General features: G+C 37.7%; 1 protein-coding gene across 1 annotated transcript in view; it reads left to right on the top strand.

Annotated features, from left to right (window-relative positions):
- VPS35L (VPS35 endosomal protein sorting factor like) overlaps nt 1–23195 on the top strand; it is a 56794-nt gene extending 33599 nt beyond the window's left edge. The window contains exons 25-31 of the mRNA XM_064461787.1: nt 180–257; nt 1444–1558; nt 11794–11933; nt 13844–14009; nt 15647–15765; nt 22077–22223; nt 22780–23195. Of these exons, the coding sequence (XP_064317857.1) occupies nt 180–257; nt 1444–1558; nt 11794–11933; nt 13844–14009; nt 15647–15765; nt 22077–22223; nt 22780–22878 (864 nt within the window). The 3' untranslated portion in view covers nt 22879–23195. The remainder of the gene's footprint in view (nt 1–179; nt 258–1443; nt 1559–11793; nt 11934–13843; nt 14010–15646; nt 15766–22076; nt 22224–22779) is intronic.

Here is a 23195-nt window from a genome sequence, read left to right as displayed (position 1 = left end):
TCAGTAAAATTCTAAAAGTAAGAACTAAATAGTACAGCGAGGGCACACTGTATCAGGGTTCCTTTTGGCAGTTTCTGTCCTCCAAATGCATGCAGTAAAACATGCAGTTTGTTATTTGCCACTGACCTAGTGAATCTATGTGTTTTTCTTAATGACTTGCTTTTGGTTTTTATGTGTAGTCTGTGAACCAACTAGCAATGGAAACAAGAAAGGTGATGAAAGGAAGTCATTCCAGAAAGACTGCTGCGTTTGTCAGGGTAGGTCTGACTCTAATAAACTTTGAGCCTGCCTTCTTAGCAGATAATACTATCTGCTGCCACCTAAGTTTATAATTTTTGCAAAAACAATATGTTAGTATTTTTTGACACCGTTTGTAGTCTAATTTTCTCTTGTAACCATTGATCTTTACTCTCTAAAGCCAAATGCTGCCATTTGGAGAAAAAAAAAAAAAAAGATCCAAAGCATCTAATGGCAGCTTTGTGATAAGAAAGAACACAAGATTGACTTCCTCTTCAAAGGAAGGTTCATTGGAGAGGTGTTTGTGTGAATTTTAGAAAGCTCAGCTTTTCAAATTATATTTGAAATAAAATACTTTGATTTCTGTGTAACCCAATCAGAGAGAGAATGGGAGAGAGGGAAAGGAATGTATTTAAACCTGTGTCTTATAATATCAGTGTTGATGTGCTGAAATCAGTATTTGAATTTCAAATGAAGTGCTCCTTTTGGCTTTAGTGCCTCTGAGTCTATACAGGTATGGTCAAATGAGCTTTGAAGTATGCACAGGCTATGCAAGTTGCTTGTGTTCCCCTCTTCTCACCTGAAACATAGCAGCTAAGACATCTTCATCTTCATGTGTTGGGAAGGTCCTTGCATATGCTACCATATGCTACCATTAATTAATGGATTTTTGTTCATGCCACCTGTGCATGATGTCCTGGACAAAAGATAGCTAGGGTGACACTCTGTATGCCTGGGAGCCACTTGCTCCGTCTAGGTGTTTGGGCTGTTCCAGTAGGTGTAAAGCTGCAACATGCTGCACTGGATCTGCTTCCTCCCAGGTATACACAGGGCACCCGCTTTGACCAGTTTGACAGATTGTCCGTGAGGACCAGTAGTCTGCTTTTCTAGTTAGATTTTGGTCTTGAGCTGCAAACTGGTTACTTGAGGAGAGAGGAACTCTTTGAGCTAGAGTCATAGAGTAAGTTTTGAACTAATCTACTCATAATAACAATAATTAATAATATTGTTGCAATTATTGAAATAAAAATGAGAAATTTGAAGCTGCTGACTTTGGACGTCACATAATATTTGCTTTTTCTTGAAAGTCTTTCCCAGAACTGATTTAGAGATTTTGATTCATAATTGTATATAAAATCAGTAATGATTGCTGTAACTCTGAGGTAGGAATTTTCTTCAGTTTCTTTTTTTTTTTATTTGCTTTAGGCTTGTGTTGCCTTCTGCTTCATTACAATTCCATCTCTGAGCAGTATCTTCACACGTCTTAATCTGTATCTACACTCCGGACAGGTTGCTTTGGCAAATCAGTGCCTTTCACAAGGTAAGGCACAAATTTGTCTTCTTAAAGGTTCTCTTATTTCAGAAATATTTCTAGCTGTGAATAATAACTTGGTTGAAATCATGTAATATAAATATATTTATGATGTTATTAAAATATAACCCTGTTTTAAGCACTGTTACAGTGAAAGCTTGACATATTAAAGCAACTCTTCAGTTCTAACACTAATCCTGTGATCTAAATAACCAAGACAGCTGACACTAGTTGACGTAGTCATGCTATGAGGTAGGTTGTCCTAAATTACTTCAAAATTATGGAAAGAATGGAATGTTTTTCTCCCGCATAATTATGCAAGCACACTAATCACAAATGAAGTTCTTTATTGTAACTGGGAAAAGAAACTAGTTAATCTGTGTAGTAGTTCACAGGCTGCCAAAATCCTGTAACGAGCTGGAAAAGAATTAAACTTAGGTCAATGACACCAGAAACTTGCTATCAAACCACATGCGTGATAAAAGCTTAGCTAAGAAAATATGCCACTATATCAGAGTGAAACAATGGAGTAATAACAGATAATATGAAGAATTAAAAACATATTTTCTTTTTTTGATCTGATATATTGATTGAACCATGGCCTGAGTACAGTTTTTAGCCATCCTGTTAGCTCAGTCTTAAGTAGTTGGAAATTACGACAAAAAGTGATTTGGAGGAAGAAACTGGAGCTACTCTGGCACCAGAATGAGCATTAAGTCTGTATCACTGTTTAGTATGATCTTAATCCTGTTCATATCACACGTGGAAGACAGTTACCTATTCTGAAAGTCTTCTCGTACTTTTATCTGTTTGCAGTATCTTTTTCCTTTTTAAAGTGATGTCATTCTACCTTGTTTTGCAATTCTAATACTGACTTTAAATGTCTGCTTTCCAATGGTAAAAACTTTTCCTTTACATGTTTGCAGTGGAGCTGTGAGAGTAATAAATTGGATTACTTTGCAACATTTTTTGTTGTGGCTATTAATTGTTTTAGTTCTGTGCTTCTTCCTGAGAGCTTGTTTTCCAAGCTCTGCGTTTACCAGTAAGTTCCAGCTGCACAAACAAGCTGACTTAGGATGCTGATTAAGACTTTTTAGTACAGGGTGACTCTTGTATTTCTTTGTTTTGAATCTGATGCTGCCCATATAGCAAAGCAGAGGGATTTAGAGTAAAGCTGGCTGTTGTGTCCAAGTATGTTTTGCAAATAAAAGATCTGCAATGTCTGTTTTGTGCAATCAGTATCGTGCAGTCTCTTTGTAGACACCAGAGTTTACAAAAAATGTACTCACTTTTTCTTCCTGTTTTGTTTAATTTACCAGTTTACCTTACTCTTTGTATCAGTTTTTGATATTGTTGCTGTGTTGCAGTGCATCTCTTGTTGGAAACAAATCCTAAGCAGTTTTTTCTGTAATATTCGGTCTTTGAAGACCATGCCCTGCCCATGTTTGGATTAACTCTGTGATTTGCTAATCTTTCAATTTATAAACTGCTTTTCTGCTGTGTTTGTGATCCAAGTCTTCTCTGAGTGAGACTCCCAGGCCCCAGCAATTGTCCAGATTTTTCAGTGTGAGACTTTATAGATGTGCTCAGCTGTTGTTTGACATGTGAACACAGTGCACTCACTAAACAGTGAACAGGATCCCCATTGTGAAATCTTTAAAGGCAGCAGGTATATGCAAAGAATTATGAACTCAGTCTCTAAAATGTATATTTATTCAACACGCTCCCCTGAATTTTAGACCCACAAGCTAGAGAGAGAAGCATTTGGTCCATCTCAGCTTTTGCTGAAATGAAGCATGTGCAAAACACTGGTGTTCAGTAACTCATTTCGTTTACCAGGGTTTTATTGTTATACACTTTTTTTGCTTCCTTAGAAAAGCTATTTTGGGCATAATTTGTATTCAGAAACATGTCACTTGCATGAGTAATTTAGCATGTGTTCACCAGTTAGGCAGCAGTGACACTGGTCTTGGGATGGTTTTTTGTGAACTGTCTTGGCATATTTTGGTGTACGTAGTCAGGTAACATGTCCTTCAAAGTTACTTCTAACACAGTTTAATCTGTATCTCAAATGAATGCATTTCATGTGTATAAGAAGTACTGATTAATTCATAACAGCAAATTTAAATCCAGTCAGTTAACTGCGTTAACTGGTGCCAGTTAGACACTGGTCTACTAAAATCAGTGCAGCATGAAGTGAAGTTTTACGAGTGTGCAATTAATGACGGCATTAGGATAGGAAGTGAAATTGTGCCTTGTTGTATAACCTTTACCTCATGCTGATTGGAATTAGCTTAATCAGTTTAAAATTGGGAAGAGAAATAAAACTGAAAGCTGATGTATCTCATCTGATAGCTATGGGGGTAGTGGGACATTCATGTGTGCATATACATGCAGTTTCTCTTTAAAGATTCCAGCTGTTGTTTTTAGGGAGTTAAATTCTTGGATTTTTTTTTTATTATTATTTTAAATTCCTACATGGAGTCCACCTATTTCAGTGAGTTGAATTTTCACTTAAACATATAACAAAATTGAATTTCACAGGATAGACTTCTGCTGGCAATAGAAAGATTTCTTTAAATTGCCAATGTATCAACTTGAAAAAGGAGTAAAATTACCTGTTGGGGTAGATAAGGGGAATTTAAAAGATTGCCTTTTTATAAAGAGGATGTGTGGGTCATAACTGTAAATAAAGTTTGCGAAACTGAGGATTGCACTGATAAACTACCAACAACTAGCGAGCCACAGCTAATCTGATTGTAACTGGAGGAGTTTGAGTTTTGCCTCATTCCCAGTCTCAAGGGGCAGCAGCAGCAGTAGACCATCAGTCCTAGGGTCTCACTGCTCCAATTTTCTCTATCAAATCAGTGCCTTGCCTGCTGGGATTTGCCACACTGTTAATCAAAGCAACTTGTGTGGTGCTTGTTTGAACTCACCCAAATACCTCAATATTAGAAAACTGTAATGGTAATCTTTCTTGGAATAGATTTTCTTTCATAGATTGAAATTGAGTCAGAAACGTGAATTCATAGGCTCATGGAAAGTCCAATATTAATACAGTGACAGATGTTTGTCCAGGTATGCTGTTCACCATGTATTAAACATGACTACTGCCACTCCTGTCTCCAGGTCCCAAGAGGTACTTTAAAAGAAGTGAATCTGTAATTAAGTTCAGAATTTTTTAGGTGATTTTGTCCTGGATGCATAGTTTGTACCTCTGGAAAGCCTATTAAGAGCCCCTCTTAGAAAGGAGGAGGTTAGATTTTAGTGATGTGCTTTTTATTTTTTTTAACTGAGCCACAGAGCACTGCATACTGCCAACATAGAATAATAAATTCTCATCGGTCATGCTTTCTGTCATAGGGAGTGCTTGGACTAAATTGAGATTAAATGCATGCTCCATTGTGTCACTTTTCTGGATTTTTGAGATATAGGTGGTATTTTAATTGCACATGCTTCCTTCCTATGGAAATGCTGCTTTTGTCTGTCAAAGAACAGACAGCATGATTTTAATTGTTGGTCACAGTATTCAGCAGGTGGGTAGAGATGACGCAACTTTCTGGTAATGTACGGTCAATGGCATTTTTATCTTAAAGGCTGTGAAATCCTTGCCTCACTTCAGAAGTAACATGCCGAGTGAATAAAGTAATTCAGCTGATGCTGTGTGACTAATTTCACTTGGATATTGCCAAACATAAAGATTTATTAAAAATAGAAAGTCTTTGTCCGCCAAATCAGATCTTTACTTTGTTTAGCAAATGCAGATTTTAATTGTGAAGCATACACTGCTTAATGTACTTCTAAATATTTGTTCTGTTCTTCAAATGTAGCCAAAACACAGTTTCACTAGTAGATTGCAAAAGGAATGTCTTTTTCTGCTTCAGAAAATGTTACTTTTCCATTTCCATGAGTGTTATCTATTTGTGACGGGCTTCAGCCACACTTTGGACAAAGTATAATATAGAATATCTAATAAGTGATTTTTAACCATAATCTAATAACGTTTTAGTGTATTTTCTCAGTAGCATTAGATAACAATTTTTAGTATTCCTTCCTAATGTCCTACAATCTTTATAGATCTGAAGAATATAAACAGAGAATTTGAGGTAAAGAATTTAGAGAAATAAGCATCTGAAGAGGTTTTCTCAGTTATGTGTTTTGGGACTTCTTGGCTCACCATTCTCTGGTGAGATTGGTATATGCTGTCTCTGTTATCTTTTTAAACACTGTTTTCCGTGAAAGCAACGAAGTAGCTTTGGGAGAAACTGACGAGATACTGGTTTCCTTACTAGTAATACTAAATTTTGCTTTATTTCAACAAAATTATGACTTTTACTGTTACCTGGGATTTCCACAGGTGGAAACTTCTCCCATTCACTGAGTTTTTCTTGTTCCTCTCTCTATCCCAGGCAATAGCTTTTCCATATGATTTGCGAGAGATGACATCTCTGTCCCTGTTTTTCAGACTAACATTTCACATCAGTTTGTCAGCTCTTCAAGTCTGTCTAGCCCATGACCTGTTTTTGAAAGTGTCTAGTAGCATCTACTAAGGGAATATACAGGAAACAATGATGTAGAATGATGCTTTCTAGCTTTCAGTTGCAGGTGGTCTAAAAACATCCTTCAACAGAGGTCACATATGGACCATGGTATTTAATAAAATAGATGGACCAATCATTAGGAATTCAATTATTTATCAGTTTTTACTTTGTGGCCTTTGTAACTTCATGTGACAGTGAGTTTCAGTTACATGCTACTTGGAAATCTACTACTTCAGTGCGTGCAGCTGATCTACTAGTGCTACTGTGAAAAATTCAGTCATTCTTGGTTAATTTTCCTCATGTTACCTATGAGATGTTCGAGTTTATAAGTTCCTGAAGAAATTTGTGTCAGTATAGCCTTTTCTAATAAGGAAACAGTTCCATGCCTTAGCACCTTTTTAATCTTTTTGTTATCCTTTCAGAAATGGTAGATCAGGACTTCATTCCAGGTATAAATGCACAACAGCTATATAAATGACACAATGACACCTCAGTTTTCCATTACTGTCCTAATGATTCTTACAATTGCCTTGCCTTTTCCACAGCTGTTTAGGATGTCATTTTCAGGAAACCATCTATAAGGACTCCAAAATCTTTCATGAGTGTAAATAGCCTGTTTGGAGCTTATGCTTCTATAGTTATAGCAAGGCTTGTTTCTTTCCCTGCATTCCTTACTAATATTAGATTTCATCTGCTGCTTTATTGCTCAGAATCATGAGATCCATCTGCAATGGCTTTGCAGTCACGTTCTAGACCAGTTTGCATTGTCGCCTCCCAGCACATCATAAGGACATGTCTCTGCAAAACCTTAAGGAACACAGTAGTTGTTTCACTCTACTCTAAAAACGTTTCATTCCCACTCCGTTCCCCCACTACCCCATCCTTTATTAAGTTATGAATCCTCAGGAGGACTTCCCTCTGTATCTTTGTCAGCTTAGTTGTTTTAAGAGCCTTTTGTATGAGGGACGTTGTTAAACGTTTTTTTAAAAATCTAAGTATTTGCATTGGCTGGGTCACTTTTAAACACAAACTTGATGGTTCTCTGGAAAACTTGAGAGACTTCTGAGGAATGATTTCTCTCTGCAAAAACCATATTGACTCTTGTTTTTCCATGTGACTGCTTATTTGATTTTTTTACCTCATAATAACCAGGAGAAACTACAGTATTTAACCATAGCGTTTATTATTTCAAAGTTTCCAGTATTACTAATGGAGCTCTCTTTAAAGACTGCTGCTGATGCTTTACCTCACAGTCTTTAGAAATTACACAGAATTTAGAGAGGCAGGCTGAAATTTGTGGTTGGATTTTAGTTTAGTTTGGCTTTGGTTGGTTTTGGGTTTGGTTTGGTTTGGGTTTGTTTGGGGGTGGGGGTGATGTGTGTGTTACGTTTTCTGATTTCAGCTTAAGAATAAAATATCTAGTATCCAGTGTTCTTGCTCATACTGTATGATGTCCCTGTACAAATCTTCTTTTCCACTTATGCCTCTGTATGCCTTTGTCTGGAAGTAGTACTAAGGCCTTGCTAACAATCTATAATCAAGTTATTCCTAAAACGAGGACTAGCAAGCTTCACCACATAATTACCTTTTTATCTGCAGCTAATTTATAGTATGAAATAGTATGAATTAACATAGTACATTCCAGTCCACCAAGCAGCAGCACATTCGTTTTCTTATTTCATCTTTGTTACTTCAAATAATTCTTTATTGGAAGTGATGTGTAGAGGGTTTTAAGACTGAGAATGTTCAGTAGCTTAAGGGAAAAACACATTTCAGCGATGTGGCAAAACTCTCACAGTGACCTCACCAGTGTGAGGAGAAGGAGTTCCAAATGTTTGCAATGCTCACTTTTCAAAACAGTAATGCGTTAATTTATTTAGCAGAAAAAAGAAAAAGGCAACAAAAAAACCCCACACCTGCTTCCCATTAATTTTTTTGCACTGGAGTACAAGGCTTCATTACATTTCCAACATCTGTTGGATGTGGAATCAAAATCTTTAGAGTATTAAAATATGCTTGACAGCGTTGTAGGACATGAAGGTGATGTGGAATGCAGAAGGTGGTATTTGGTACCTGATTTTGTCCTTTGGGTAGACTTAGCCTTGTGTAATTGAATCCGTGACTAAAAATAGTTTGCGTAGGTGTGTCAAACTCATTCCCTTTTCCTCTTTGAAGGTGGACTTAAGGAGCTTAATTGTTTTCCCCTCCCTACTGGCTTTGTTTCTCCTTGGTTTTTTGCCTGCCTGAAATCTTCAATTAGTACAGTTTAATTGACTATCATAGATGCAGCAAATACAATGTAAGCTAAATTTTTATATGTAGAGAGATTGTTAAATAGAAATATATGCAGGTACATGTATTTGTATATATATGTAATTAAATGTGTGTATGTAAGTACCGTCATGAATATTGACAATAGCAAAACATTCAACACCAATTTCACTTGTTTTTTCTGTAGGAGAGTATTACTAGAAGCGCTGAATTGGATATCCAAGACACTTAAACTGTTAGCCTGAAGGTCAGCACATATGCTTAGGGAAAAGATTTATAGGATTATGGTCAACCAAAATGAAGGGGGTGCTGTGAAAGGATAAATTTAGTGAAGCATGAAGTATGTCATGTTCGGAGCACTGCACAAGATATTAACAGCAGTCCGGGAAGACTTTATCATGATGATTTGTTGTAACGTGCAGGCTGCTCTCCCCTTAGCCAACTTAACAACCGCTCACTTTAGAAGCAGTATCGTGCTTTAGGCAGATAAGAAAACAGCATCCTTCACCAGAAGAAGCCTTTTTTAATCTCTTTTTTTCTTTTTTCTTTTTTCTTTTTTCTTTTTCTTTTTTCTTTTTCTTTTTTCTTTTTCTTTTTTCTTTTTCTTTTTTCTTTTTCTTTTTTCTTTTTCTTTTTTCTTTTTCTTTTTTCTTTTTCTTTTTTCTTTTTCTTTTTTCTTTTTTTTTAAACCAAGAACATAATGTTGTGGGTTTTGGTGCTTAAGTAGTTCCTTATACCTTTTGGAAGCCAGGAAAAGCAGGTGTATAGTTTTCTCTTGAAACACCTCTACAGTAATAGCTTTATAAATTGACTTTTAAAAGATGCAGAGAAAGAAAGCACTGTTGCATAACCTCATAATTAGGGTAATTCAGGATGAAATACCGATGCTTATTTCATACTTAAGGAAATAGGCAGCAGTTCTGTGGCAACCTCTTTAGTGAACTTCTCCTCCAAACTCAGAGCATGTGATGCATACTCTGACACCCCTCTACAAGTGAATGGGGTGGTAGTGTTTGGGATACAGCTAGTTGTCTACAAAGTCTCTACTAAAACCTCTGCATTAATATTAATTTGCTTTAGTTTTGCTTTTTATGAAGCAAAGTATCCCTTGGTTGAGAGTGCTTTTAGTGTTCCAGCGTAAGAACCATTTTGTGGTTAGTGCATATTGGCTGAACTCATGGCAAAATGAACATATTCTGGATGTACAAAAGTAAAATATCCATCTCTTTAACAGAAAGTGCAGCTAACTGCTTTTGTGCTCTATTCCTTTTTGGGTTTGCCTTGCTGTGTTGTGCATGGGACAGGCAAGGAAGAAGAATTAAAAGCATGGGGGCAAGAGCCCCGCAGTCTCCCCACTGTGCTGAGACAGCAACAATATGTGAGGGGTTGCAGGGTGACCTGCAAACACAACTGTGTGGCAGTGGCGAGAGGTGCGATTGCTGTGGTTAGGGAAGAAAATGATGGAAGCGCAGAGGAGCCTGTTGCAGCAACGGCAGGGCCTGGTGAGCCATCCGCAGTGTGGACGGATCTCTCCTCATTCCCAGCAGTGGTCACCTGAAGAGGAGCTGGGCATGCTGCTCTTACTAGCAGGTCTAATGAGGGAGCTCATGTCTCTGAGGGTGCTCAACCAGATGAGAAGGCAGTTCTCATTTGCAGCAACGGCAGGAGGTCAAAAAGACTAAGTCAAATTAAATTGCAGTTATTCACAGCAAAGATAAGAGGTTTTGGTTTTGCGCTAAGGCAAAAGTTTAGAGCAGAACATCTAGGACTGTGATTGCTGGGAGAGCAGGCAGTAAAGTAAGGTGAGGTACCTTGCAGCTCTTCTCTTTTATTGCAGAGACTGATTGCTGCACAGATCATTCCTGTCCCATTATGAAATAACTTCAAAAGGCAGGCATATTCTCTGCACAACCAGTGGTACTTTGGTATGCAGACTATTTTCTGAGACACATTTTTTTGTCTGGTCACATGTTTTGATTATATGGTGATGTGGGGCATGCACTTTTTTTTCTGCAGAGACAACTGTGGAAGTGACAGCAATTCATTGACTTGTGCTAGAATGAACATTTGCTGCTGCTTTCCTTCCTCTGATAAAGCTCAGTGAAAGATTAGTTACTTTAGGTTGGCTGTGTAAACTTATATGTTGTTTGAAATAAATGAAAAACATTCTTTCACCTCAAAATAAATGTGCAGAATCAAAGGAAGTATCATGTTTGTCTGTGTTCTAAGCACTGAAAAGGTCAGAAGGGCTTGAGCACTCGTGTGCTGAAAAGAAATAAGAGTCAGAAGAATTACAGTTTTTCCAAAGCACATGTTTCCCTGGTATTCCTCATAAGCTTAAATTAGATATCAGTTGGTACTATATTTAGCAAATTTGCTTAGACTCTCATGTGCTCAAACGAGTTTTTCCAGAGTAAGCTCCACTCTGGGAAGTGCCCATGCATGCCTGTCAGTGGTATCTCCATCCCAGCCATGTAACACCTCTTGGCTTTCGCCAAGAATTCTTTTCCCTTTGCTAAAATTTTATTTCATGGCCTCAGTATCTGTTCCTGTCAAATAAAGATACAGTATCAGTTCTGAAGGATGCTTTGAAGTATGTGGCTAAACAACTTGAATGGGATTTGGATACTTGGATATTTTGAAATGTAGCCAAGAAAGTGCAAAAGAACATTGCTGTCAGAATTTTTTTTGTGAACTCTTAACATATATAGGAGATCTTCTAGAGTAAGAGGGAAAACAATGTTAGTTTTAATTTGTGAATATTATCTTAATAAACTGAGGAATGGATGTTCTAGTTTGGGGTTTTTTTTGGTAGGATTAGAGACACAATAAAGAGTTATGCAAAACCTCTTAATAGCTATTTTGCCAAGGCCATAATGGTGGATGGTTTCTGTAATTCCTGTATTGTGATTCTTGGAAAGAAGAATTTTATCTAGCTAACAGGCAATACCTCGGGTTCTGGTACTGTATTAGTAATTTACTTTTAATGACTGTAAATACTTAGAGAAATGAAGTTGTCTCTGCTTCCTTGTAACTTCAACAGCTTTTTGTGAGTGAATTTGTGAAAAAGTTAGCATTATCTAATACGCTTCCCCTCCCACCTTTGGATTCCCCATTCTGACATAAGCATTTCTTTAGATAAGTCAATTTTGAATTGTGTGCTAATTTTTTTTTTATTAGATATGCAATATATTTAAAACAATGGTGTCCTCTTGTTAAGCAGAGAAGAATAATTATAATTTCAGAAGTCCCGGGTGATGTGGGAACTTCTTTTGAAAAAACAGCACCACATATTTTGACTGCTGAGTCTTGAGTCTTTGCAGTTAAGCATACATTCATTTTCTGTAGTCTGTTTGAAACAAACTCAGATCATAGGCATGACTGCCATCGCAGTTGGAGTGATAATACAGCAACTATATTTTTATTTTGTAGCTGATGCTTTTTTCAAAGCTGCAGTGAGCCTTGTTCCTGAAGTGCCAAAAATGATCAGTGTAGATGGAAAGATGCGACCTTCTGATGCCTTCCTCCTGGAATTCCTTTGTAATTTTTTTTCCACATTATTAGTTGTTCCGGTAAGTTGTGTGCGTATGAATAGCACATATGCTAATAGACTGTTTTGACTTTCCTGTTTAAAAAATTTAGAGTAGACTGGGCTTTTAGGAGTGGGAGATGCAGTGGTTGGTTTTCCATGAGCAAGCTGAAATGATTTGCTTGTTGGCTGCAAAATCCCTCACCCCAGTGCAAAATGGGGAGGCAGAACAGTTCATTGGAGGTGGAGGTACAGCATTGCCTCTTTCAATAGCACCTTACACTTCACTGAATTTGGAGTAGAGTGAAATCTTGCCATCATTTAACTGTGTAAACATCATTTACTGTTTTAATAGATCCTTGCAGAAAAGCGGTACTTTAGCTGAGCACTCAAAATATAATACCTGAGGAGGGGACAAAGCTCTAGTTTCTACTAGTTAGTTTCTTTGTTATAGGTTGCCTAATTTTTTAAGTGAAAACAATTATTAGATGATGTGTTCTGGCATAACCTTCCTCTTCTGATGAATATTTCACAGAATACTACCATTCTACACCCTTCCAATTTTTAACCAATTGTCAAGTATGAAGAGAGATATATATGTAATTTTCCTTCCTATATTTTCAGTTGTGGCTAAAAGATGAGGAAAAATTGTAAACTAATTTGGAACACCTGAGATAAAACTTATATAACCAAGGTATTTGTTGACCTTAGAGAATAAAGATAGGCCTCTGACTCGCAACATTTCACTGCAGTGGAAACCTAATTCATGAAGATTTTTACCTCCCTCTGTTAACAGCTCTGGCCCTCTCTGAGCAGATTCATCTTTCCCAGCAAGGGTTGGCTTAGTATCATGGCATGTTTTTTTTAAAAAAAAAGAAAAAAAGAAGAAAAATCTTGAAGGTCATTCATTTGTTCTTGGAGAAAGTAGGTTGTTCCTTACAGTTTCCTCCTACCTTTTTTTTCTTTGACTACTTATTTGGTGAACAGCACGCAGTAGAGTGCTGGCCAAATCCTCATAATCAGAGCACTGTATTCTCATTTTTCCAATGGAAGGGGTCTCCCAAGCCATGCATGTTCAGCAATGTGGAGGTGCTGTGTTGTCAGAAGGGAAAGGCTAGTTGCAACTGTGACGTGTTGTTGCTGTCCACTGACTACAAAAGTGAGACTTTGAAGGAAGGCTCTGTCAGAGAAATTACTTGTATCATTAACAGATGATTAAAGGAGGGAGATCCAAACTCTCAGATTCAGTAATGAAGAAGAACTTGCAGTGAAATAACCAGGATTCCGAAATTAGCTTCCATAATTTTTTCTCCTATTTACTTTACAGGATACATGATCAGAAGGAAATGTCCCCAGTGGACTGTGATTTGTCCTACGTATGTTGGTGTCATTGCACCAACTGCCAGCTTGAAATAAGCTGGATGCAGTATTAAAACTGCTTGCAAAAACTCATCGCTTATGTAAAGCAGATGTCTTTATAATTATATTTTTCATATTAAGGGATTGTTGATTGTCTGTAACTTTGACTTCCCAGTGTAGGTGTTCTGAAACTCATAATTATATGAGTAATATACTTGTTTCTATAGCTTACTGACATTATTTTAATAAAAAAAAAGTCCTACCCAGTGTGTTTAATTTTAGAGGCTTAGCTGTTAGGAAGCTGACAATTAATTTTGTACTAACCTGCCGTGTCTAGAAAACAAAACATTTCAGAGTTTGTGGAGACTGCCAAGATAAAGTTTATGATTATTTATGGGTCAAATGGCATTTAGGAGGAAACTGGAACAGATTTTTAAAAAGATTTGCAGGAAGCACATTTCAGAAAAGTAGTTGTCAGCTTTAATTATATTGTAGTTTTTGCTTTTATAGAGCTAATATTGTGACTCTAAACCCCCTTTTTGCTTTGGACTGGTTGTGGTGTTGTTTTTGACTTATCTCTCTCCTTTTCTGTAGGACCATCCAGAACAAGGAGTGTTGTTTCTTGTGCGAGGATTACTAAATGTGATCCAGGATTATACTTGGGAGGATAACAGCGATGACAAAGTCAGGATTTATACTAATGTTTTGCATCTGCTGTCTGCAATGACTCAAGAAGCATATATCTACCATGTAGATAAAGGTAATACATAACGGTGGCTCTGGATCCTTGCATTCCACTGTGTAATTTGTACTATTGTATTACCACAGTACCTAGTTAATGAAGATCAGTGGTAGTCAGTCTCACAGAATGGATTCTTTTCCTATGCAGGTCCAGATACTGTAACAAAATAATCATGGGAAGTGGCTGCCAAACAGTGGCTGTTCTTTAAAGTGAATCTGTGCAGAGTGGTTTACTTACTTTGTTCTTGGTGATGTTGATGCAAACACTTAGAACTGTGAACTTTTCAAGTAAATATTAGAACTTTGTATGTATGGAGGGTTTTCTTTTAGTCTAACATATCAACTTGATTTATACTTATCATTGGTGTTTCATTCACATTTATTAACAACTCCAGTTTGCAGAATGTAAAGCCTAGTCTTCATTATTTAAATGATGTAATTGCTGCTTTGAAGGTAGGCTTTCAGTTTTGGAAATTGTGGTGGTTACTTACAAAAATCTTCAGATTTTTGAAGAACCCTGTGTGAAAACACTGTTTTCACGAAGAGGAAGGCTGGAACAAATTCTGCTGTTCTGGTGAATAGTCTGTCAGAGTTACCAACCATGACAAGAATATCTCTTGCAGTTATCAGCACAGAAGATAATTGTCAGTTGGACAACTACTCTATAGTAAATCCACTGTTCGAATTCTGTAAGGAAATATGGTTTAGCTGCTATTTCTTTCATTCCATTTTTTATATTACCAAAATAGCTGCATAATCCCAAAATGAGTAATTTATTTTAATTAGATTTCGGTGGAGAGAAGTATGGAAATATGAATTAGTCATTTTTTCCCTGTAGTTGGATAATTTTTTTTTTTTTCTAGGTGGACCATGTACCTTAGCTTCTTAAAGTGAAGTTTACTTGGGAACAGGGAATCACCTTTTATCATATATGGTCTTAATGCACCTAACTTATATTTATATGGTTAAATATTGTATACACTTAAACTTACAAATTTCTTTTAACTTACTCCTTAGTAAAATATTATAAATAAATGAGGCCCAAACACATGTTTAAAATCACAATTATATAAGCTCTAAAAACTTCAAGAGCTCTCTCCCTCCAAAATATCCTTTAAGGGCTTTGAAATTGAAAATACACTTTCTGAATTTAACTCTGTGACTTTGAGGTAATCAAGGTTTTATTTTAGGAAAAAAAACCAACCCAAATTTAAAGTGCAGTTTTCTTTTAAAATCTTGTTGTTTTCACTAAGAAAATACAAGCTGTTTAGCCCAGTCCTGCTGCCACTGAAGATGATGGTCATACTCTTCTAAACTGATGGGAGCAGGGAGTCTGTTTCTGTGGAAAAAGTGAAAATTGACTCTGGAAGTTACTTTGCACTTAAGTCTAGCAGATATTTTTGACCCTGGCTGCATCCAGGAATACAGGACTGGCTTTAAGCTAGAAGACTCTTTTCAGTGTTTTGTTTTAAAATGCCCAGGACATAGTAGGCAACCAAGTGGTAGGCACTTAAATAAGATTGTTCTGTTTGTGTTTCATGGTGGGAGGGTCATTTTATAACTTCCAAATCTGGTTTTCTAGAAATAGCTGGTGTTTCAGTAACAAACAAATGCATAGCTCTTTAGCCAGACCTAAGCCTGAATTCATCTCTGCAGTTGATTCCAATGATACACTGTATGGTGGAGACTCCAAGTTCCTGGCTGAAATTAATAAACTGTGTGAAACAGTGATAGCACAGATCCTGGATCATCTGAAAACCCTTGGAAAAGATGAGGTATGTTCTTGGTTTGATTCAGTACAAATCCAGAATTACTTTGGAGTTGAATAAACAGACCACCTTCCTGCCCAGGCATTGGTCTTTTAGAAAGCTCCAGGAACCTTACAATGAAAAGAAATTAGGCAATTTTACTTGTCTAAAAAGCGAGTCGACCATGTAGGCAGGCTTGTGGTCAAAAGACCGAACGATGTGAAAGAGAACGTGTAGCAATTATAATAAATTTTTAAGATGCAGGCTAAAGTTACCTGCTTAGCTGTGTACTGTACGTGGATAGTCTGATAGAACCAAGAAGCAGTAGAAGGTACTGGGGTGTATACTCTGTCGTACGAATTGTGGCAGTGCACCAAAGGATATGATTTTGCTGCAGTACAGAATGATGATTGCAGAGCAGCACAGTGAGGTTAGAGTTAGCTTTAAATTAACCAGCCTGACTCCTGGTGTAGTCTGGTTACGGAAATATGATGCTCAGTGTGGGATAACTTCTTTTTTTCTTAAGAGACTTTCTGCCTATAATGAGCTCCACGATGCTGGTATTGCAATTATTGGCCGGAGCTGGAAAATTGGAGACAGTGCCACAATCACTCCTTTGACTGCAGTATAGTTATGCCTAAAATCTACTCCATGTCCATCCTTCCTGTTGTTTCCTCCTGGCTGTCACCTTTCTCTCTCTCTAAATGAACTGTATTTTCTTGCCAGCAAAGTTAACAGTAGGCTGAAATGTCCAGTTCTGTAATGGGCAAAGTGAGAATTCACAGTTAGTCTGTTACTGGGTAAAATACAGTGGAAACCACCTTTAATTTTTAAGAGTTTTGTGTCCCAGACACTAGGATGAAGTCAGGAGAGGGGTGCAGAGGGAGGGAAGCGGTGTTTTGGCTTTACCTTGTTTTTAGTACAGGGTTATATTTGTTCAATATTAAAGAAAACTCTAGGCAGCTTATTGGATTTCTTGACAAGAGTTCACAGGCTCTGAGAGATCAAATATAGCTTAATGGTTTGTATGTCAAAGGCAGGTGACTAATGTTTTCAGTATTACTGGAATAATGAGAACTTACTGTTCTGCTAATGTACCTGTTCTGAGACTAAAGCCCTCCACAACTTCCTAATCACCCCTTACTAAACTGCTGTATAATGATAAAAATCTTGTGTCTTGTAGACTAAAATGGGAGGGCAGGGGTTGATGAATTTGATGGAATTTTTTTTAGACAGCTTGTTTGCACAGTAGCCTGTAGTGTTTGACAATACAGAATGTGTTAGGTGACACATATTTGGAGGATACTATGCCAGGTCCAGCCTTTTCTCTGCCTTTGCTATCCTCTTTGCCCTTCCTTGAGCAATGGTAGATATGTAAGATGAATAAATCCTATGCTCGAATGCCTCTACGTCATTGTACACATCACCACAGTGAATAGCAGTTCTTTTTTCAGAACAATAATAGCAGAAAACAACCATTCTTGCACAGCTAAGAATGTCCAAGCAGGTATTGGAAGGAGATGTTTAACAGTTTTCAGGACTGTGGGTTTTATACTGAGGATTCTTTGCATGTGGCTCTTGTACGGAGTATGTGGCTGGGAATGTTTGTAGGGCTTGAAATCTGAAAAAAAGGCTGCTTTTTTTTTTTCTTACCTGCTTTCAAGCTTAATACTTTGAGTAATGAGATACTGTGTTACTTCACTGAAGCAGTTGTTGCATAGAAAACTGGATTTAAAGCTAAGCAGCATAGATATAGGTCCTTGCCCTGCCTTTGCCTCTGTGGCCTTGGATTTACTCCTCTGTCCATCCTTATTAAAAAAGGGGAGGAGCATTTATTTTGCTTTGAGTAAAAGTCCTTCAGAGATTTACGTAAAAATTGTTTCGTAAGAATGAATAGTTTTTTTATGGAAGCTGTTGTTACTGAGGAAAAAGGCAATGAGAATATTGTCAGAGACCACCATTTGTGCTAAAGTAGAACCAATCATAAAATCACTGTGGTATTTTGGATTGCTTTAGTGTTGGTGACCTTTATTCTTCATCTGCTTGGATGCTCATTTAAATGAACAAGCCTGTGATGATACCAGGTTTTTATTGGTTCATTTCCTTTAAAAGCTATAAAGGAAAATAAATTTTTCTCACAATAAAATGCTTTCACCAAAATGGCAATTTCAAAGGGAACAATGTGTCTTACGTTAACACAGCATGGTCTTTTTGCAATATTAGAGAATGCTTCATTTATGTTACAGTGTTTGAATAGAAATTTTCAATGCTGGACAGTTCTGTAAAGTTCAAGCTGTTTCTGGTCATGAGAGCATGTATCAGTGAATCCCCTCTGCCTTTGTGTGGTTGGAAGACTAATCTTATGCTCCAGGTTTCTCAGAAATGTAAATATCTTGCCTCTTGCTACTCAGTGATAGATGTCCAGATGGAGTATGTTTTAGTCAAACATGACTTTTGACGCAAAACTTTAAGAGCACATTGTTGTGTCCTTGGCAGTGCCATGTCAGGATGTCAGTCTTCCCATGTACCATATGATAGATACTGGGCTTTTTATGGCAAGTATCAAAAACAGAGCAGTACAAACCAATTCCTGGGTATGCTCTTGAGGCTTCTCCTTTCAATACATCTGATTTTTTATTTATACAAACTTACAAAAACTGCAGTTGATTTCACATGTGTTTGAATGCTGAACTACACGCAGAGTGGGACATAGCTCTGTGTTTCTGTGTGGGTATGTTTTAAATTGAGAAGAGGTTGTGCAGCCTGAAGGATTTTGTGTCACTGGCTAAGATTTTCTAAAGGTGGTTAAACATTTCGTTCCTCTTTGGGAGGAGGGAGGCAAGGGAATTTACCTGCTGCAGTCTCCGGAAAACATTACAGGTGGTGAAGGTGCCTGTTTTGGCATGCTTGCAGCTTGCCTGCTGATGACTCAGCAAGAGGATGGGTGCATTGCAATAAGGAACTGTGGCTGGTGAGTGCATATTAACTCCACTTCTTTGTCTCAGAGTTGGAGAGTCCTAACTCCCAGATTAATCCTTTTATTACACCATTGTCTCTGGCATGCTGGTGGAGTTTAAAGACTAGAAATAGTTTGCTATTCCTGTATTTTTTTTATATATATATTTGAATATGCTGTTCCTGTAACAGATGTTGAAAGGTTCCCAAAGGGCTTCATGTGAGAGCTTTTAAGTAAAGGCAAGGCTGCCTGTCATGGCTTTCTTTAGCAATATCTAGATTTGGACAACCAGCATCACAGTAGTGCTGGAATTAATTTTGGGCTGGATTGTTCAGGTAATACTAGCAAACGGATGCTATATCAGCATGCAGACTCGGCCTAGACTGGTATAGTTAGTACCTTGGAGGAGCTTTACAGCCCACACTGAGCTCTGTGCTGCCACAGATGGGCTGTTAACAAGCATCTGAGCCAGTTATTTTAAAGCTGCACATGGGGACGGCAGCAAGCTAGATGCACCTTCAGAGGAGCGAGGTATCTAAATGCACAAATGCTTTTCTAACAGAAGGCTCAAGGTATCCTTATGACATAGATGTCTAGCAAAAGTGACCAAAAGACAGGAATGAATATTTAAATTGCTAGCCAGAATTTTGTGAAATACAAAGTTACATGGTCCATTATATGAAAGATCCAATTTTTTTTCTGTTATGCTATACAAAATTTGGACGTTGCTCTGCACTTTTATTGAGGGGCTAGGACACAAGGGGGTCACGTTCTGATGTAGTTTGTCCTTTGTTTCATTGTCGTCAGCATTATTCCAAAGATTATAGAAAACGTGCTGCCTAGAAGGCTGGCAATTCTTTTTGGTGTGGGAATTGCTAGTCCCATGATATATGTGGTTGCCAAATAGCTGAGCTGTTGCTTTCTCCTTGCTGCCTGTGAATACATCCTGTGAGTTGGAATGCCACCCACAATTCAATCTCAGTTATGTCAGCAGGCTTGGCAGCATGCTGGCATAGATGTGTCTCTCAGGTGGGAGGTCGGTGCCATGGTACACAAACATTCCTGTTCATCATCATGTGAAGCCCTGTCTGACTCTTGTTCGTTTTCAGACATGGTAGGATTTACTCCATGCCTGAGCCTGCCTCTCTCTTCACTTTACTTTGTGTAACTGATGATGCCAAAATCTGGTCCTGTTATACCTACCCCAATACAATGAGAGTGTGCATCTCATTCTCTTTTTCTTTTTAATATGTTTCCAGATCCTTTTTGAAGTACATATGTTTCAAATTAGTCAAAATATCGTCCTTATTTTAAAGAATGGATTTTGTACTTGCATTGATACTGCCTGAAATACCTCCCTAGTTGATATTCAGACTGGAGTACTGCTGCTTTTGCATTCTGCCCAATAATTTAACTGTCCCACTTGTGAGTAAATCTCCAAGCAATTCCCAGGAATCTCTTTGAAGTTGGTATTCAGTAGAAGACGCACGGGCTTTAGACCATCAATGAGAAAAAATTATAGGTAGTATAGGTTATTTAGTTAATCCAGGATACATGGTGATGTGGGAGGATGCCTTGTGAATAATGTGGCAAAACATGGCCTACCTGGCTGTACCCTAGATCTGTTTTTCGCTGAACAATGTTAGTTCTACAGGAGAAATACTACAGTAATATTTAAGCATAACTACTTTCCCTTTTATTGTCTTTTTGAGTTGTATTTCTGCTGTTTGTGTTGATCAGTGTAGTCCAGTAGTATTAACTGTATTTCTCTATCTGGTAGGGAGTACAGTTCAACACTCCCAAATGACAGTTGTAGTTTTAGCCTATAAACAAGTTTTTGACTATCGGGATGGAAATTGATAATGTTGATAACTGTTATAAGAGGAACTGTCTTCTTGGTAGTTTCATGTAACTGATTTAGAGCTTAGGGAACTTCTTGTGGGTCCTTGAGCAGCTCTGGGCACTGCGTATGCATGCGTCTGTGTGTGTGCCTGCACACAGTTTCTGATGTGTCAGATTTGTTCTGCATGTGCATATCTACTGTGTGGGTCACACACATACCTGCAGTAGCATGTGTGTTTGGGGCATGCTGTGTTCTCTTTTTCTAGTCAGACAGTTCTTTAATGGCATGGCTTTCTACTTTCCCATATTTATCTGGAGGACTGATAGCTCAGTGTGTGCCATTTCTTTGATTAATAGCATCTGACCTCTCTCTTGCTGGCAGTGAGAAGGGAAATTAATTTGCTTTCAGTCTCTTAGGGAAAGGGCAGAGGCTGCATGGCTGCACTGGTATCACGTCAGGAGCACACAAGTCACAGAGATCACTGCACTCCTCTTATCCCAATCTCTGCCTCATTCTTCCTGTAACTTCAAATCTGAACGCTGTATATTAGCTACCCTAACGTGTTGAACTGAGAGGGCTGAAGTGAAATATTAAGTTCATTAATCGAGGTGCTCAGCTGACAGTTTTGTTTTAATACTACTCTGCTGCTGTGGTTTCTGTGTAAGATGGAGCTATCCTTTTATCAGTGGTCTTACTTGAGTGAAAAACAAAGGACATGTGCAGCAAAGCAGTATAAACAAATACTACGTCTGAGATGCATCCAATAATAATTTGTCCTTTTAGCCTTTCAAAACTTATTCTGTAGGAATAGGCAGAATCTACAATAGCATTTTAATTACTCCTGTTTTCCACTCATCCCAAACCAGGGTGGTGGTACCCTGTAAGTTTAGTGCAGGATTGTCTGTGCCCCAGAACTCTTCCATAGAGGCTGAAGGGTGTGGTGCTCCTCCATGGTGGATTACCATGAGGCAGGGGTCCTCCTCAAAGGTCCCTCCTCAGCAGTTTTAGGGAAAGTGGCTGTAAATATGGTGCAAATATGTTGGTGTCACCAAAGTTTCAGTGAAAGAATATAGCAGGGAAAAAACATCCTTGGTTAAACAAATAGAACAGACAGCTGGAAAATCCTGAAGTTGCATTAATATAGATTTATGACAGTGGTCTCTAAAAAAATACATAGCCATGGTGATATAAGTGCAAGGTTGGATGGTGGAAGGGCGATGTATATGCAGTTGTAGGGAATCTTGTGTTAAAAATGTGTCAGAGCTACACTATTTGCTGTGCGAAAGAGGTATGAGATGTAGGAGTCTTGTGTCATTATTTACAGCAACTCAGGCTGATCCATGACTATCACTATTGTTGCATTTTGAATGGAACATGGAAACCGTGCCTGTATTCTTGGGTCTGTAATTATTGCTGTGTATTACAGAACGAGTATCTGCCCCTTGCACTTCTGAGAGTTCAGAGAACCTGGTGAGGTTATGCTGAATATTTTGGGATGACTGTATGGTAAAATAGAAATTTTTTTTTTTTTCATTGTAGACCCTAAAGCGACAGAGTCAGTTGGCATTCTATTTCTTTAACACTATTCTAGCTCATGGGGATCTACGAAACAACAAACTAAACCAGCTTTCAGTCAGTCTCTGGAATCTTGCTCAGAAACATGGCTTTGCTGATACCAAGACTATGGTAAGGAAAACAGATAATGCAGAGAAATTTTATTTCTTAAGATCTTTTTCAACTCCTTATTTGGGAAAAAGTAACATTTTCTTGATCTGAATATACCTAATCTTTACAAGTTGCTTTCTTAAAAGTTAAATAAGCTTAAAAAAAACACCTTCTTTTTTAAATGCTTCTTAATGAATAAGCAGCTTCTCTTATTTCAAGTGGTCTATACCTTTCTAGCAGTTTTAAATGTATATTACACATTACGGAACCTGGAAATGCTGGGTGCTGTAACTTTTTTCCAATACAGAAAACTATCTTTAAGAGAAATACAGCATGTTTATTTAGTGGAGGATCTGCAATGTGTGAGTTCAGAAAGTGGGCATTCTAGAGCCTTTAAGACAGACATACATGATAACGAGCTCTGGAGTAAGAAGTGCAAGCGCTCGTGTAGCCAGTGAAATTTAGGGAAAATCATGAGTGTCTATTAAAACACCTTCACATAGATTAAATGATGGCCTGTGAAATGAGAAAAGACAAGACACTGAAAATCTCACAATATCTTTCTTTTCATACCCAGGTGAAAACGCTAGAATACATCAAGAGGCAAAGCAAACAACCTGAAATGAGTCACTTCACAGACTTGGCCATTCGGCTTCCTCTGCAGTCCAGGACCTGATGAATGCCTCTTTTCCAAGGAGTCATCAGTACAAGAAAGCATTTAGCTGAGGCTAAAAATCACTGATCTAGGTTTTGGCTGGAGGGGTTCAGTGTATTTTTATTTTACTTAGTGCGACAGATTTACTTGGACACGGGTAAAAGTAAAACTGCTCTCAGTGCAATAATTTAACCTGAGTTTCTGTTTCCAGTTTTACCACTATGTTCTTATTTTAAATCATGATTCAGATTCAGTAAAGGGTACTTTGAACCTCTGTTGTTGTGAAAACCTTTCAAAATCTAATCTGTTGTCCTTTTAGCAACAAAGGAAGAAGATAA

Source organism: Phalacrocorax carbo, chromosome 10, assembly GCF_963921805.1.
Source record: "Phalacrocorax carbo chromosome 10, bPhaCar2.1, whole genome shotgun sequence".
NCBI classification, from domain to species: domain Eukaryota; kingdom Metazoa; phylum Chordata; class Aves; order Suliformes; family Phalacrocoracidae; genus Phalacrocorax; species Phalacrocorax carbo.
This window is presented reverse-complemented; position numbering and strand designations above follow the sequence as displayed.